The following is a 16,917-nucleotide window of genomic DNA, read 5'->3' as shown; positions in this document are numbered from 1 at the left end:
TGCTCTTAATTCCACTAACTAGCTGGTCACGGATGAGCTCATCTTTCAAATTGCCGTATTTACACAAATCAGCTTGTTTCATTATCTCGGTTAAATAGTGGTCAAGGGACTCACCGACATCTTGTGTACTCTTATTAAACACATACTGCTTGTATATCATATTGCTGACAGGGGCGCACTTGGCTTCAAATTCATTGAGAACTTTTGTTATGTCACCGCAGTCTTCTTCGGGTAGCATGAACGTTTCAAACAAACATGTCTTGTCCATCTCTTCCGATCACGTTTAGGAGGTAAGCCACTCTCACTGGGCCGCCTTCTTTGTCAATTTTAGCCGATACTTCATAATAAGTCCAGTATCTTTTAAATTGCTTCCAGTTCTCTCCACTGTGTGTCTTGTCTTTGAGGCTTAGAGGTTCAGGCGGTTTTGCTAGGGAGCACGTAGCCATGATTCTATAGTTTAGATGAGGACATGAAATAAATCTTCTGACGCCATGTTTTAAGTGGTAAAATCTTAATCACATTTTTTATAATCACGCAAATAGTACACACAAAATAATTACATAGTTTCTAAATCAAGTACAAAAACAAATAACTAAATGTACTAATCTTAAAACAATGGGCTTGTGTTTTTTTCGCTTTACTCCAACAGGTGCTTTTTGATATACCGCAGTACATACATTACATGCATATTTGTCCTCCTTTGTGTCCCATTTCTTTTTGCTGACAGTCCAAGGTGTCGATTCGTGGTAGCTTGATGGCTTCCCTACGTTTGTAAGTGGGAGTTTTCCGTGGCGACTGCAGAGGCACTTCTCCTACTGTACTTTGTTAGTATTGCTGTGTAACGGGCTGAACACAGCTGAAAGCGAAGTGTAATGGCCACTTAACTTTCAATTCAGTGATTGATATAGTTGGGACGCGTGAATCATCCATATTTTCCATGGTGACTGGATTGATTACAGAGGCCCTTCCAGTGTACAATATAAGGGAAAATTATTGCTCGGACAGAATGGCCAATCAAAAGTAAATTTGATTGGCCATTTCTGAAATTGCATGGCCATAAGATAGAGGTGTACTATCCTAGTGTGTGATGCACACCCTGCAGTGTAAAGTGCAAGCCTTTTAGGGGGGTCTGGCGGCATGCCCCCCCCCCCCCAGGAAATTTTTGAAAAAGGATCACTCTGAGATTGAATCTGAGACCACTTTCAGCTACTTATCACTGAACTTTATACACATGCATTTTACAGAGAATTAATTGTGTATTAGTAATACATGTACAAAATTTGTGTTGCTGCATACATATTTTACAAAAAAAAACTATGAATCAATGTATTGTACAGCCAGTTTGTTGACTTAACTAGGCTAAATGCTTTGTTACAAGTGGTGTTGAGTCAGCACATATTGAATTATCAACTAGCTATTGCTAAAGTTTCTCTTGTGAATAGCAACAGATCACAACTTACTCTCGAACTTTCCGTGTGCATAACACTTCTATCACGTGACTTTCATTCCACTTTCTCCAGCCACTGCATCTCTACAGATTATAACCACGAAATGGCCATCTTATACTGAATATTGTACCTCCACTTTGCAAACATTACTTTCTTTTCTTCTCTTGGAAGGTGCCACTCGTGTAGTCAGTGTAGTGATCGCTTCTTCACAACATCGACAGTAACCCACAATCGATAATTTGGGTAAATACTAGGTGCAGTGCGCGCATCGAGGCGATGCTTCGACAGGATCGAGACTTCATGTAGTGCTTCGGTAAGGAAAGTTAATGATACGACAATAATAATAACTATATATTACATGTTATAGAGACTAATAATAAAGAATTACAGTTGTAAAAAATTTGATCAGCACAAATGGCCGACCAAAAGCTACATTGATCGGTCAACAGCATCGCTTGGTCGGAAAATGGCCGAGGGCCGACCGTTATATTGTACTCTGCCTTCTCCTACTGTTCTCTGCTTGTAGTGCTGTATAACGGGCTGAACATAGCTGATAGTGTGATGTAATTTCTATGATCCCTATTAAACTTAAAATTCATAATTTTACCTTATACTTGTTATTATTATACTCTTAGCATGTGATGACAAGAAGAAAACTAGGAGACACTTCCTCAAACAATAATAAACCTAACAAGGAGCCTGTTACTACAAAGAGGACATCAACAAGACAAAGAAAGAGACAACATGATGAGAGCTACAATGTATCTGACTTCATCGATCAACAGGTCAGCAACATCTGGTGTGTACAATGTGCTGATTAATTGGTATATAATTGGGGGTTTAAGGACAGAAATTGGTCAACAATATATATCTCATTGTATAACATGTACAGGGTTGTCTGATTAAGATGGCTACCGGTGATGATGATAAACCTTCGGCTGCTGTGATCCAGGAGGAGTTACACAAAGAAGGAGGAGAGAATTGTAGGTTACCATTAATTGTGGGGCAAGCACTCTGCGTTCAAGTGTTTCACAAGCACTTGTAGTATACCTTCTAGTTTACAAGTACCTTCTAGCTTACGAGTACCTTCTAGTTTACAAGTACCTTCTAGCTTACAAGTATATACCTTCTAGCTTACGAGTACCTTCTAGCTTACAAGTACCTTCTAGCTTACAAGTACCTTCTAGTTTACAAGTATATACCTTCTAGCTTACGAGTACCTTCTAGTTTACAAGTACCTTCTAGCTTACGAGTACCTTCTAGCTTACAAGTACCTTCTAGTTTACAAGTATATACCTTCTAGCTTACGAGTACCTTCTAGTTTACAAGTATATACCTTCTGGCTTACAAGTACCTTCTAGCTTACAAGTACCTTCTAGTTTACAAGTATATACCTTCTAGCTTACAAGTACCTTCTAGCTTACAAGTACCTTCTAGTTTACAAGTATATACCTTCTAGCTCACAAGTACCTTCTAGCTTACAAGTACCTTCTAGCTTACAAGTACCTTCTAGTTTACAAGTATATACCTTCTAGCTTACAAGTACCTTCTAGCTCACAAGTACCTTCTAGCTTACAAGTACCTTCTAGCTTACAAGTACCTTCTAGCTTACGAGTACCTTCTAGCTTACAAGTACCTTCTAGCTTACGAGTACCTTCTAGCTTACAAGTACCTTCTAGCTTACAAGTACCTTCTAGCTTACGAGTACCTTCTAGCTTACAAGTACCTTCTAGCTTACGAGTACCTTCTAGCTTACAAGTACCTTCTAGCTTACAAGTACCTTCTAGTTTACAAGTATATACCTTCTAGCTTACAAGTACCTTCTAGTTTACAAGTACCTTCTAGTTTACAAGTATATACCTTCTAGCTTACGAGTACCTTCTAGCTTACAAGTACCTTCTAGCTTACAAGTACCTTCTAGCTTACAAGTATATACCTTCTAGCTTACGAGTACCTTCTAGCTTACAAGTACCTTCTAGCTTACAAGTACCTTCTAGCTTACAAGTACCTTCTAGCTCACAAGTACCTTCTAGCTTACAAGTACCTTCTAGTTTACAAGTATATACCTTCTAGCTTACAAGTACCTTCTAGCTCACAAGTACCTTCTAGCTTACAAGTACCTTCTAGCTTACAAGTATATACCTTCTAGCTTACGAGTACCTTCTAGCTTACAAGTACCTTCTAGCTTACAAGTACCTTCTAGTTTACAAGTATATACCTTCTAGCTTACAAGTACCTTCTAGTTTACAAGTACCTTCTAGTTTACAAGTATATACCTTCTAGCTTACGAGTACCTTCTAGCTTACAAGTACCTTCTAGCTTACAAGTACCTTCTAGCTTACAAGTACCTTCTAGCTCACAAGTACCTTCTAGCTTACAAGTACCTTCTAGCTTACAAGTACCTTCTAGCTTACAAGTACCTTCTAGCTTACAAGTACCTTCTAGCTCACAAGTACCTTCTAGCTTACAAGTACCTTCTAGTTTACAAGTATATACCTTCTAGCTTACAAGTACCTTCTAGCTCACAAGTACCTTCTAGCTTACAAGTACCTTCTAGCTTACAAGTACCTTCTAGCTTACGAGTACCTTCTAGCTTACAAGTACCTTCTAGCTTACGAGTACCTTCTAGCTTACAAGTACCTTCTAGCTTACAAGTACCTTCTAGCTTACGAGTACCTTCTAGCTTACAAGTACCTTCTAGCTTACGAGTACCTTCTAGCTTACAAGTATAAAATGCTTGCAGAAGAATGAACACTTCAAACAATATTTAAATCATATGCTGTTTAAAGCTCTAATTTCACAAGTATACAGCTTGTTAAAAGAACAAGAATTGTAAACAATGCATGAAAGTACTTCAGACTAGGTGCTTGCCCCATGTTACTACCACCCATGGTGTGGTATACGTGACATGTTACATAGGGAGGATTGATGATGGTAGAATGGCATCTTATCGTCAACCCAAACTGGTCACTGGTGGATTACTAAGAGACTATCAACTGGATGGACTGGATTGGCTGAGGGTCAGTACTTTAGTGTGTATAGTACATCTCCTTGACTGAGTTACTAGGAATACAGGGGGAGGGGTATACCGTTGGAAGTCCACAAGACTGATACCTGAAATACTCTAATTGATCAGTCATTGCAATTTTAGGTAATAACTACATCTTCTTGTATTATTCCCTTATTAGGTGTTATATGAGAATGGAGTTAATGGGATATTAGCTGATGAGATGGGTCTAGGCAAGACCATACAATGTATAGGATTGATCTCATCAATGATTGGGAACAATGTTAGTGGTCCCTTCCTCATTGTGGCTCCATTATCCACTGTACCCAACTGGGTAGCTGAGTTCAACAAGTTTGCTCCAACAGTGAGTACAGCAGTATGTGTGACTGGGGCTGTGATAACTGAGTGTGTGGGTATATAGAGTTATCATGACTTGTAACTGTAGTCATGCGGTTTTATTTTTAAATGCAAGTTATAGAATGAAGATATTCCATTCCAGTAAAGAAATATGACCTGTTATGTGGTGTGGTGTAGTTTGTGGTCACGTAACATTGGTTATCACAAACCCTGTCACATAATAATGTGCTAGTTATCACCATGCTATTATTAGGTATCAGTGGTACTGTATCATGGTACTATCAAGGAGAGAGAAGCCTTGAGACGTAAACACCTCACTATTAATAATAAGAAACCAGTCCAGGAGTTATTCCCTGTAATTATCACGTCCTACGAGATAGCCATGAGGGATAAACGGTTCATACAGAACAAACCATGGAAATATCTAATAGTTGATGAAGGCCATCGTATCAAGAACCTCAACTGTAGACTGATCAGGTATAACCAGTATGACCTCAGTGTAGGGGACACTAGGGAGGGGCACAGTGGGACTGGTGTATTATAGAGTACCTGGGATCAACCAATAGTTATCAATGTGTCCAGGTCAGTTATGTACTAAGGGATACCTTAAGACAGATTATGTAGGTATCCTCAAGTGTCTAACTGTCCATTGTACTTGTATTGTTTATATTGATGGCTTGCTATAAGTGTGGGCTAATGGCTTCACTGGTTAGCAATGTAGTGCAGGGCTTGAACACTGGCCTGGAAGAAAACTACTTTCTTTGTATATTGTAGAGTTCAAAGACCTAACCACCAATGTAATTAAATTTGTGACACACAGCTATACATACTTGTAACCATGTGGCCAAGTGCTGCTTGTACAAAATATTGTACTTAGCTAATCAGATTATAGTTATGATGTTATTATATTGTTTCTAGGGACCTGAAGGCATTCACAGCAGACAACAGATTACTATTAACTGGTACTCCATTACAGAACAACTTAGCAGAATTGTGGTCACTACTTAACTTCTTATTACCTGACATATTTGATGACCTCAACTGGTACCAGCTAATCTAGTGTGTAATGTAGTCTATTGTGTGTTGTTAACAGTTTTGAGACATGGTTTGACTTCTCCAATGATGATTCAGCTAATCAGATAGTGGATCAGGAGAAGGAACATCACGTGTTATCCATGTTACATCAGGTAAGTGATATTACCTCTTTGACCTCTGGTATGATGGGTACTTTGAGACTGAGAAGTGGTGGCTCCTTTTAGCTGTAAATCTTGGTTTGCTGAAGGTATCACATACATCATGTTGTGTCCTCTTCTGTTAGATTTTGTCACCATTCTTGTTACGGAGACTGAAGATTGACGTAGAGTTCAACCTACCTCCTAAGAAGGAAGTGCTTGTATATGCTCCACTAGTTCCCAAACAAGCTGAGTATTACAAGGCAACTTTGGAGAGAACTATTTTTGGTAAGCAGTGACTTGTAGTTACACACAGCTAGCACACTCTAAAAGGAAATGGGATTTTCCCTTGGGGGGGAGTACCTTGCAGAAGCCATGTCATGTCTCACAAGTGAAGGTGTGGGTACCCAAAGTCCCACCTGAACTTCATCTGTTATGTATGGCACAGAAGGTTGACCTTGTGGAGTAATGTGTTTTTGTTGTGTGATGGCTCTCTCTTGTGTGTTAGCAAGCTACACATGTGAACACACACACACACTTTACTGCTATCACTGTTGTATTCAGACATGATTGAAGCTAAGAAGAAGAAGAGTGAAGGTGATGATGAAGCTACTCCAACTGATCCCAACAAGAAGTGGCCCAGTAGGGCCTCCAGTGAGAGAGCTAAGAAGAGACTCAAGTTAGTAGTAACCTATATGGTCATGTGCCCAAACTATAGCAACTCATTTATTAAAATTATAGTGGGACCTCTAAGGGACAATTTAACCCACAGACCATGTTCTTATACTGTGTTTACACTTGCCTCATATCACACGCTGGCTCGGTTCGGCATGACTTGTCTTGGTTATCACTACAGTATAAGACAGTATAAGCACTCACTGAACTGAGCTAACCTACACAAATATGCTGTGCCAATGCAAGTTGCCACATTTCAGTTACTTATGTTCAATATTTTCACTAGCTTACACAGATAAAAGAAATCCTATAGCACAATTCAACACTTCATAGCAAGAAGGATCACATGATTACCAGGGATATTAACAGATGGTATAAGCCATTAAGCATTCCTAGAGCACAACCATGCTATTGTGCCACTGTCTTCCTTCCTAACAACTTGTTAACAGTTTCCAGTAATACAAGTAGAAGGGAAGTTCAATTTGATGTGACACAGTATGAAACAATTATAGATCCATGCATACAAATTTAAATAAGTTTTGTTACTTTATGCCATTTTCCAGGCTAACACCCTTCATTGTAGTGGTCTAAATACGTACCCATAAAGGGATGTCATGTGTAATATGAACAGTTTACTTTGAACAACTGTTCTAAGTGATTAGTGAGCAGCTTGCTGTAGTGGATAGGTAGACATTCCTAGAGAAGTGGCCTTCTCTATCAGGTGGCTCCACTATGAAGTCTACAAAACTATATAATATCCTGATATGCCTAAAATACAATACAAGTGTAACTTAAAAACATGTGTAAAAACATACCATGTATAAACATATTACATATTTCAGCCCAGCTTGTTGATCTAGGTTTGATTTTGATGATGATCGTTTTGATGCTGTGATCAGTGGAGAGCTTGACTGGCATGACCTACTACCCCCAGCAGAGCCTAAAGTCACCAAGTAACTCATCTCCAATACCATAACATGGTCTATTAGTAGTTGTTAATAGGAAGCAGTCCTCAATACTTAATATTCGTATGCAGAACAGAATGATGCAGTTAAGAAAATGTGTAAATCATCCCTACTTGTTGGAGTTCCCCTTAACTGCTGATGGTGACTTTAAGATTGATGAGGAGGTGGTGACTTGTAGTGGTAAGATGTTACTATTGGATAGGATGTTACCAGCACTGCTCAGGGATGGTCACAAGGTACAGCTCTATCCCCCAATGTGTAGTAGTAGTAGTAGTTCTAACTGTGTTGTAATAGTGACATGACATTGTCATGGGGAGTTAGTAAAACACGGAATAACGGAATTGCGGAATAACATAATAAGCAAAACTTATCTTTTGCAGATTGTACAACAAATATATGCTCTATAGTAATCATACTTTATTTACCATGTAACAGCTCTGCATGGCACGCCATGGCGATGGATAAACAGCAGCTGGGCATGCATTAAATAGGACGATCACACAACCAATCATCCTAGAACAATCTACCTTTGCTAAACTTGCTTAAAGACAACACACAACCACTGCACTCCACTAACTCGATAGTGTGACTCTAATAAATTCGGTCGGATCCACATGAAGACCAGCTATTTTGACCTAAGAATAGAACTCGGTTTTAGTGTTTTGTGGCAATATCAATTAAGTATATATAGCGAATGTAGATCGTTCTAGGATGATTGGTTGTGTGCTCGTCCTATTCAAGTTAATGTTGCCCAGCTACTGTTACAAGGTACGATTACTATAGAGTATATAAGTATTTGTACAATCTGCAAAAGATGAGTTTTGCTTATTCCATATTCCGCGTTTTACTAACTCCCATTGTCATGTTATGTTTGTATTACAAAATGTGATGAATTAATGTTTGATGTTGTAATGATGACATAATACAATGTGTTAGGTGTTAATATTCTCCCAAATGACATTCTTGCTGGACATATTGGAGGACTATCTTGACCTGAGAGAGTTACAATATAGTAGATTGGATGGTTCTATGAGCTTCACTGTACGACAAGAACAGGTACCCCTTGTGGTGTGGTGTGGGATGTTGAAACTGGTGTAGCAATGTTTCCTATCATCTTGTACTACTGATATAATTGATATAAGCTGTGTTGAATTTCCAACTGGACATGAATTAAAATACCCTTTCTCATTTTACCCCCTTGAGGCCTTTTCACACTTAATGCACATTGAATGCGGATCCAGCTGTGGTCAGACTGAGAGTGGATCAAATGCACATCAATCCATTTCACACTACATGTGCGGCAACTGAATTCAGTTTGCTTTCACAACACATGATTAATTACCCAATTATGTAACGAAAATTTAAATGGCGTCGTTGTACTACCTTCTTCGTATTCCTTGGAGTCAGAAAAGTATTCATAGCAAGGTATGTTGTAGGGCTGGGACGAAGCTTCGAATGTTTCGTGGGTTTGAAGGTTAAGTAAACTTCGAATTATAAAACTATCATGCATGATTGCAGTATGTTGGACACGCTCATTTGCAATCGATCGTGTCATTCAGTACTGCTGCTATGCACTTTCCAAATGCTTACAAACTTATTAAATTGGTGTAGAAAGATAAAATTTAAGAAGGATGTGCATAAATACAAGAAAACCTGTAACTTGAAAGCTCGAACATTTTATCAGCGAATGTTCGAAGCAATATTTGTCCCAGCCCTAGTGTGTTGCTAGTACACTTACAAAACGTTGGGTGCCAAGAAACTCGTTGATTTTTAAGAGGAAACCTGTACTGGGCATGATGATTTCAGAAGGGTATGCTATTCCTTCAACACTCACTCATGGTTACCGTATCGCTTCCACAAGCCGAGTACAACACTAGGTATGCCATCACTTTAGTCTTGGTGCAATAGCCATACTTTGTGCGAGATATCTGGAGACTATATGGCAATCCCTTGCTAATTGAGCTAATGTGCATTAAGTCCAGCCAATTCACCTCTCAAAGTGGATTGACATGAAGCGGATTGAATGCACATTGCAGTCCATCCAGCTCAGGTGTGAAATTGTTTGGTCCGGCTTCAATGCCCATTCGACTGTAGTGTGAAAAGGCCTTTATACTGCTTTAAAAAATTTCTATTCCTTATTTCCAAAAGCCCAGTTCTACTTCCAAACAATATAATTTCTCCAACTGTAATATGTGACGAGATCTGCAAGAATCCCACGTGTTAGCACAAGCCTAATTTTACAGTAATGCAATGGGTAAAATATTTACGAGATTGAAAAAAAAAATTCACAAATTTTTGAGCGCTTGTTTCACTATGAAGGAAGATGATAACAGCAAAACTCTTGATGGTATCGTGATCCCCAAAGCAAGAGGAGTTCCAAAATCTTTGTTTTGTGTCAATACTCCCAAGGAGACAGAAGAGATGAGTGTTGTTCTGCCTTACATTGGACGAGTGGTTCACTATCGTTTTTTTTTTTTTTTTGCCTTCACCCTGGTTGTAGGAAGGGCCTGGAAGAGAAGACTTACCCAGCAATGAATTCACCTGTTCATGGAGAACTTGATGGTGTAAGGTTGCATTAGTAGAGGACTGCATTCGTAAGTTATGACCATTTAATTAAGTGCCTGTAGTTTTATTTTTTTGTATTGTCACTGATTTTTCTGTTGTTACCTCTTAGTATCTTCGGAAGTTTTTGGTAGTCGGGTGACCATTCCTTTGGCTATGTAGATAAAGAAATTGTATGAAATGAAATTCGAAAAATGTGCTAACATGTGGGGTTCTTGTAGATCCAGTCACATACAGTGAACAATTTAGCTTACAATACACATAGTGAGATGGTTCTCTATCACCCTACACAGATCAAGCTATTCCAGAAAGATCCTGATGTGTGTGTGTTCCTACTCAGTACTAGAGCTGGTGGACTAGGTATTAACCTGACTGCTGCTGATACTGTCATCATATATGACTCTGACTGGGTAAGTAGTGTAGACCTGTGTGTAGTGTAGTGTGTAGACCTGTGTGTAGTGTAGTGTGTAGACATGTGTGTACTGTAGTGTGTACTGTAATGTTGTATGTGGTACTGTTAGTGGTACATACTGTGATAGGGATCCCCTGTAGATACTTTTGAGCTAGACATTACTGATATTAACAATTAAGGAATGGAATTCATTTGCATCACATCCACATCACTAAATGAATTCCTTCACTAATGTAGCTGTAATACTTATTCCTGGGAATATCTGCTGTGCTGTTTACCACAATACATAACTAATGTTTGTAAGCTGGATCCTGATAATGTGGACAGTTAACATACTCCAGACACTCCCAAGTGTCCGTGTTTCACTACAGTTGATCATTTAATGGCTACAACATCACCTCAGGGTGTATTATTGATCCTATTGTACGTTTTCTCAATTTTCCAATTTAAATTTTGCATCTAGTGTTTTTCTTGGGAGACGTACAGTGGAAGGGAATGCTGATAAAGTGACTCTTTTCACATTGTACGTTGCTTAAATCTCACAAGTCATCATTGTGTTTCATGGATTATTTACTTTCTAGTAGTGACTTGGCAGGTTGAAAAATATAACCAACTCTCAGTTACACCCGACTGTTTTATTAGAGTACTAGCATTGGTACCTGCCCTACGTGCAGGACCATCTCCACATTAAACATTTTAATGCCAGGAAGAGGGACCAAGCATTAAACACCAGCACTGCTCATGTAGCTATGTAGAGCACATGGTGATGTCACATTTTTTAAAGAGCATGAGATTTCCTTATGTCATTAATGATGCAAAACACTAAAGTTTATTGTTTGTGGTTTTGACAGGAATGTAGTTTAATTATTCAATGCATCTTCCCTACCAGTGACTTCAACGTGCTGTATAGAACAAACGAAACCTTTGCTGCTTTACATGACAACTATTGCAACAATAATTAATATATTCGGAACCAAGCATAAATATTAGTGTCCTATATTTGCTGTGTAGCATGCATGTCGATAGTGCTTTAAAGTACATGATCCTTATGCAGTACATAATAATTTATAGTGAAATAATGAGCATGCAAGGCTAATTAGTTAAACTGCATGCGAGCTAAGGCAATTGTATACAGTATACACCCTACATTACATACAGGTTGTGTACACACGGTACAGTTTCAGTTTCTACATTATGATGTTTACCTTACCAACTGTCACAAAGAGAAATGAACTTAGGCATAATTTAAAGCCAACACAATTTGCAGTTATAGTTACTGCATGGCAAGCAAAGGTTCAGAACTTGTCCTATGCTATGTACTTTCAGTTCTGATGTTGTCATATACCTCTTGCCATACAAAAACCCAGTTTTGAAACACCTGCAGTGTAATTGACCATTAAGGTAATGTATGAATCATTAGAGTGAAAGCATGTAAGCAGGATTATAATGAAACAGTTGTGCCAGGTCTGATGCAGTTCCTCGGTGTAAACTATAGATCTGCATGGTTCCAGTATTATCATTTTTCATATGCACAGTAGTATTTGTCCAATCATGCAAGCTGCCTATTTACTACAGCAGTAATGAGGTAAATCTGAACAAACAGTTTTGCATGTCAGTGCACACCTATGTGCTTAAAACAAAGATGTAGATATTCTGGATACTGGTGAAAGAAGCTTTTACCTACTCTAATACAACACACTGGACCAACACACAGATGGACAAATATGTTGGCAATTTGCCTGCCCTATCCCAAAAGTGCTATAAGAGTCCCTATGATGTGAGGCAGTCTAGTTAAGTGCCAGTGTTGAAAAACTGAGTATAAGAGTTTGTAGATGAAGACTTGCATGGAACAGATAGAACAAAAAGGTGCATCAAAAAGGTCCCTAAAGTGAAAAAAAAAAAGTTATGTGAACCCTGGCTGGTTATAATAACTTGGGGTTAAGGTTACGGGATACTGTAAACCCCACATGTACACTATCAATCATTTCTCATGATTAGGGGTTTGATTTTTCTTAATCCATTGTTATCAAATATTTATGCATTCTTAACTTCTCATTAATTGACATGGAATTCAAATGTTGTTATGGAAACATAAGTTGTCCCCATGCCAATTAGTGAAAACTATGAACCAAAAATCAGACCAATGAAGAACCATGAGAACTTACTAACAATTCTAAGATTTGAAGAACATCACTTGTGAGGGACTGACAAGAGGATTTGTGAATAATGTGTATAGTTGCTTAAATATGACTACAATATGGCCTAAAGCAAGACACCGTGGTCACAAAATTAATTTTTACATTGATATCACAAGCACTAGAAACATTATTTCTAACAAATGGCTCCGTCAGGACCTAGACAAGAAGCCAAACTAGTAGTTTGTTTATACAAAACGTTAACAACTAGTTTGACAGTCCTGATTTTTGGTTCAGCAAAATATCGCCATTAGTCAGCAAAACTACGCATGCGCTTACAGGTGCGCCAGTTGCTAAGTGTGTTGTATCTATGTTATCTTGTACTGTTACGTGTGTTTTCTTGTACCTTGTAACTGTCCAGTCAGCACGCTATTATTCTCCCAACAATTTAAGCCTGTTACCAGCTGATACAAAACACAACAACACCAAGCCCGCCTTAATTACGTAATAAAATTTTTGTTTGACAGTCGCTCACTATCCCGTAACCTTAAGGGAGGTGCACAAATCGCCACAGTTGTTTATCTGTGGTTTTGACAGGAATGTAGCTCAACTTTTCAGTGATCCTTCCCTACACCAGTGCCTTCATTGCCCTATAAAGAGCGAACAAAAGCACGTATTGATTTGCTACAACAACACTCGAGTTACCAGATGATGGGCGTTTAATTTCGCTAAAGTCCCGCCTCGATACGTGCTTTGCATGCCAAGATATGATGAGCTAAAAGTCGTGTTTTAAAAAGGTGTTCACAAAAAGGTACTGCGTAGAAAGAAAAAAATCTGTCAACACGTGGATTTGAACCCACGACCTCTTACACGCTAGTCAGGCGTTCTACCACTTGAACAGTATGTGCTGTGGTTTTCAAAGGAATGTTGCTCAAGTTTTCTCTACACCTTGGCCTTCTACGCGCTGTAGAGACCGAACGGAAGCACGCGTGAACTCGTGATAACAATCTTAGAGTAGGCGGATGATGAGCACTTCATTATCAGCACAGACTATGTCGATTCGCGCCAAGTCTGGTGAGTAAGCAGCGTGACCGTCAGACAGACAGACAGACAGACAGCTTTTCAGCTTTATATATATAGATATGTGACTGCTCTATTAGAGTATGTTGATCTTTACAAATACAGGAGGAGATGAAGCCTTTCTGAAATGGAGTGGGGAAACTATTTTCTTCTGTACTTAAGACAGCCATCTTAGCACTCTGTTTAAGGGGTCATGTGATTTATTTGTATTTTCTAGTGTTGGAAAACACAGACCCATCACATCTGTGAAGCATAACAAATTGTCATGGTCTTATTGTGATCCCCTACAGAACCCACAACAGGACCTACAGGCTCAGGACAGGTGTCACAGGATTGGTCAAACAAGACCAGTGATGGTGTACAGGTACATCACCAGTAACACTATTGATCAGAGGATTATAGAGACTGCAGCTGGTAAGAGGAAACTGGAGAAGATGGTTATTCACCAAGGTGAAGTGTGTGTCATTACTGTGTGCTACTATGTTGTGTGTGAGTAACAGTTGTGTATCAGTCTGAGGAGGTTGGTTATGTGTCATGACAAGTTCACCACCTCAGTATCAATACCAAGTATTGTGTGAATTGGCAGTGTATCCATGTGTGTCCCAGAACCCTCACGAACCTTCTATCATCCACCCCAACACAATACATGACTTTCCTAGCTAACAAGCAAGTACTACATTATCCATACTTGTTGTGAATGTGACAAAATGTGTTTCCAGTATCAACATAATACAAGTTAGCTGTAGTTCACCACATATCATGTATATTCAAATGTTACCTGCTACCTCACAGGCTTACCTTGCATGTTTTGTAGCTTTACGTACCTGGTAGGCTAATGTCACCATCTAGTAGACCTGTTTACTATGTAGTTCAGGATAACTGGTTGGTTTCCAAAATTCTTCCACTTGACTAGCTGCACACGAGATGAATCATAAAATAGAAAATTGATTGTTCATAAAAAGTTTTCAACCTCATAGTTACCAATCAGGCAATCACATATTATTTTCACTGATAATTCAGGCAAGTTCAAGACTGGTCAACAGGAGAAGGAAAGTGATGCAATCTCAGCTGATAAACTATATGAGTTATTACTACAAGCTGACCATGATAGAGTGATCACCAGTGATCACCCTGTATTGTCCGATCAAGTGCTGGAGGCATTACTGGACAGGGGGATGGCCTCTAAAGATAGGAAAAACCCATTACAAAGTGATACTAAAGAGAATTACTTCAAAGTGCTACAAGATACTGATAGTGGTGGCAAGGACTTGCAAGGGATCAACTCCAACACCATCGGTGAAGATGTGTTAATATCATAAGAGACTACACTGCCATTGTGATCAGATCAACTAATCTTTTTTTGTTTGTTTGGCATCAACAAACATTGTGATTACAGTATAACAGAGTAAATTATTTATCAAACAGTTTTAATCATGACATTATAATCATCAATGTCTCCATGGTCGGGCGGACTGGGGTCTACAAGAGTGTACACTACATACACCACACACACACTATACAACAATACCTTATTCCAGTACTTCCTCTGTATCTACTGCTGTAGTGGACATTGCAGTTAATATAGTAACAAGTTTGGGGACACAACTTACTACATCGTAGCTGGCATGGGTCGGGCAGTTTGAGGTCTCTTCATTGCATGCTACAAGACAGTGCTAGTCACTACTATGTCACATTTTGTCACTACTATGTAATGTAGTGTAAGTGTGTCTGCATGTGTCACTATACCTGCCATGATGAGGTGACCCCTGGGTGTTTGTAACGTCCAATGTAACCACTAGCCATTGGTTGAGGTATATCTACCAAGTGATCGAGTTATAAACAGATTACATTATGAGGTGAGTACCTTCCATTGAATGATGAGCCTCTTGTGCCTTCAACCTGTCCACTACACTTTGCCATGCATCAATATGACCCCTAATATACCATAACTACTACGCTACATTACTAGTTGGTCACTCACAATGGACGATAACATTGTAGCTGGTCACTGATGGTCTTGTTGATGACACCCTAATAGATTGTACAGTAAAAAAAAGGCTGAACAGTTTTGCTTTATTTCACCCTACTGGGAATTGCAAGAGCAGCATGACCTTATTGTGTATTGTGTTGCAGTTCATTCATTCATTTTTTATTTTTTTGAATCTGTCAATATTGATGTAGTGATAAAAACAAAACAATAATTACAACACCTCGGTCACATGTGACTGCACAAGTCCTAAGGTATGGCAAACAAAATACAAAAAGGAAGCATTATATATATATATATATATATCTTTTTCTTACTCCCCCCCGGGGTATCCACCACCCCTAGCACTAGATGTTGAAGTGCTAGCCAAAAGAAAGACTAAAACAAATTTATGGATTAAGGGAAAGGCACCTGACCTTCGATCAGAGCAAGGTCAAGAGCCCTATGGCTGGCCGGGCAGCATTATATATTTGCTATCTGGTAGGGAATATAATTATAATCTATGACTAGTGTACCTCCAGAGACAGGCAGAATGATGTATCACTGATACAAAATCACGATGCCAAAAATATTTTACTGAATTCTGAAAAAAAGCGAGGAAAAAAGTCCTAGATTCTTGAAATCCTAGGCCTAGACCCCAATTGTGTAGCCGCCAGCTTTAAGGTGACTGGATGAACAGGTAGTAACAACTCACCCCGGAGTGTAGTCTGCCTGCACTGCTCCAGCGAAGTGTAGTTACTGCGTGGGAGAAGTCATCTACAGGAAGGAGGATGAACTTAGTTAGCTGCTGGAGGGAGGCGGGGCTGGTTACCTGGTGGACAAGTCGTAGTGGTCCTGGCGTGTTCTGTTGGTAGTTTATGAGTCATTGTGTCCATGTCCATCTTGCGTAGTGTAGGCAGGCGAGGATGATACAGTCCCTGCTTCAAGCCTGCTAGTTTCGCTATCACTGTACTAGAGTCATCCATTGTAGCATAGATCCTAGGTACTGGTCTACACACTGGTGTACGTTTGCTCTGATTTGACTACACAATTTCCTTGAGGTGATAAAATCACAGCCCTGCCTTGATGACCGCTCAAATGGTGATAATTGTTATGTAATAGTCTTATACTTTACGCG

The 16,917-nt window shown here is 39.1% G+C and overlaps 2 protein-coding genes across 2 annotated transcripts in view; one reads left to right on the top strand and one right to left on the bottom strand.

Moving 5' to 3' along the window:
* Positions 1 to 15,265, top strand: part of LOC136264619 (lymphocyte-specific helicase-like) — a 22,342-nt gene extending 7,077 nt beyond the window's left edge. Inside the window, exons 3-17 of the mRNA XM_066059393.1 lie at positions 2,084 to 2,233; positions 2,341 to 2,431; positions 4,368 to 4,468; positions 4,637 to 4,819; positions 5,066 to 5,289; positions 5,731 to 5,856; positions 5,906 to 5,999; positions 6,131 to 6,272; positions 6,549 to 6,663; positions 7,520 to 7,612; positions 7,662 to 7,860; positions 8,561 to 8,680; positions 10,480 to 10,596; positions 14,104 to 14,263; positions 14,834 to 15,265. Of these exons, the coding sequence (XP_065915465.1) occupies positions 2,084 to 2,233; positions 2,341 to 2,431; positions 4,368 to 4,468; positions 4,637 to 4,819; positions 5,066 to 5,289; positions 5,731 to 5,856; positions 5,906 to 5,999; positions 6,131 to 6,272; positions 6,549 to 6,663; positions 7,520 to 7,612; positions 7,662 to 7,860; positions 8,561 to 8,680; positions 10,480 to 10,596; positions 14,104 to 14,263; positions 14,834 to 15,132 (2,214 nt within the window). The 3' untranslated portion in view covers positions 15,133 to 15,265. The remainder of the gene's footprint in view (positions 1 to 2,083; positions 2,234 to 2,340; positions 2,432 to 4,367; positions 4,469 to 4,636; positions 4,820 to 5,065; positions 5,290 to 5,730; positions 5,857 to 5,905; positions 6,000 to 6,130; positions 6,273 to 6,548; positions 6,664 to 7,519; positions 7,613 to 7,661; positions 7,861 to 8,560; positions 8,681 to 10,479; positions 10,597 to 14,103; positions 14,264 to 14,833) is intronic.
* On the bottom strand, positions 15,132 to 16,917 carry LOC136264624 (sperm microtubule inner protein 8-like). The gene is made up of 8 exons (XM_066059400.1): positions 16,612 to 16,917; positions 16,495 to 16,556; positions 15,795 to 15,844; positions 15,678 to 15,748; positions 15,560 to 15,630; positions 15,424 to 15,473; positions 15,342 to 15,371; positions 15,132 to 15,292 (listed from the first exon to the last, which is right to left on the bottom strand). Exons 1-8 carry the CDS (start codon positions 16,763 to 16,765, stop codon positions 15,262 to 15,264), a joined length of 519 nt encoding a protein of 172 aa, XP_065915472.1. The 5' UTR covers positions 16,766 to 16,917; the 3' UTR covers positions 15,132 to 15,261.

The sequence above is a fragment of the Dysidea avara genome, chromosome 8, assembly GCF_963678975.1.
Source record: "Dysidea avara chromosome 8, odDysAvar1.4, whole genome shotgun sequence".
Classification (NCBI taxonomy): domain Eukaryota; kingdom Metazoa; phylum Porifera; class Demospongiae; order Dictyoceratida; family Dysideidae; genus Dysidea; species Dysidea avara.
Note: the sequence above shows the minus strand (reverse complement) of the source record. Positions and strands in the feature narration are given on the sequence as shown.

Excerpts from the sequence above, each read along its gene's own strand:
- LOC136264624 (XM_066059400.1), bottom strand. The coding sequence starts at position 16,765 with ATGGATGACTCTAGTACAGTGATAGCGAAACTAGCAGGCTTGAAGCAG. Across the intron at positions 15,749-15,794 it reads CTACAATGTTATCGTCCATT|GGGTCATATTGATGCATGGC; the intron begins GTGAGTGACCAA and ends ATGGTATATTAG. Across the intron at positions 15,293-15,341 it reads AGAGGAAGTACTGGAATAAG|ACCCCAGTCCGCCCGACCAT; the intron begins GTATTGTTGTAT and ends ACACTCTTGTAG.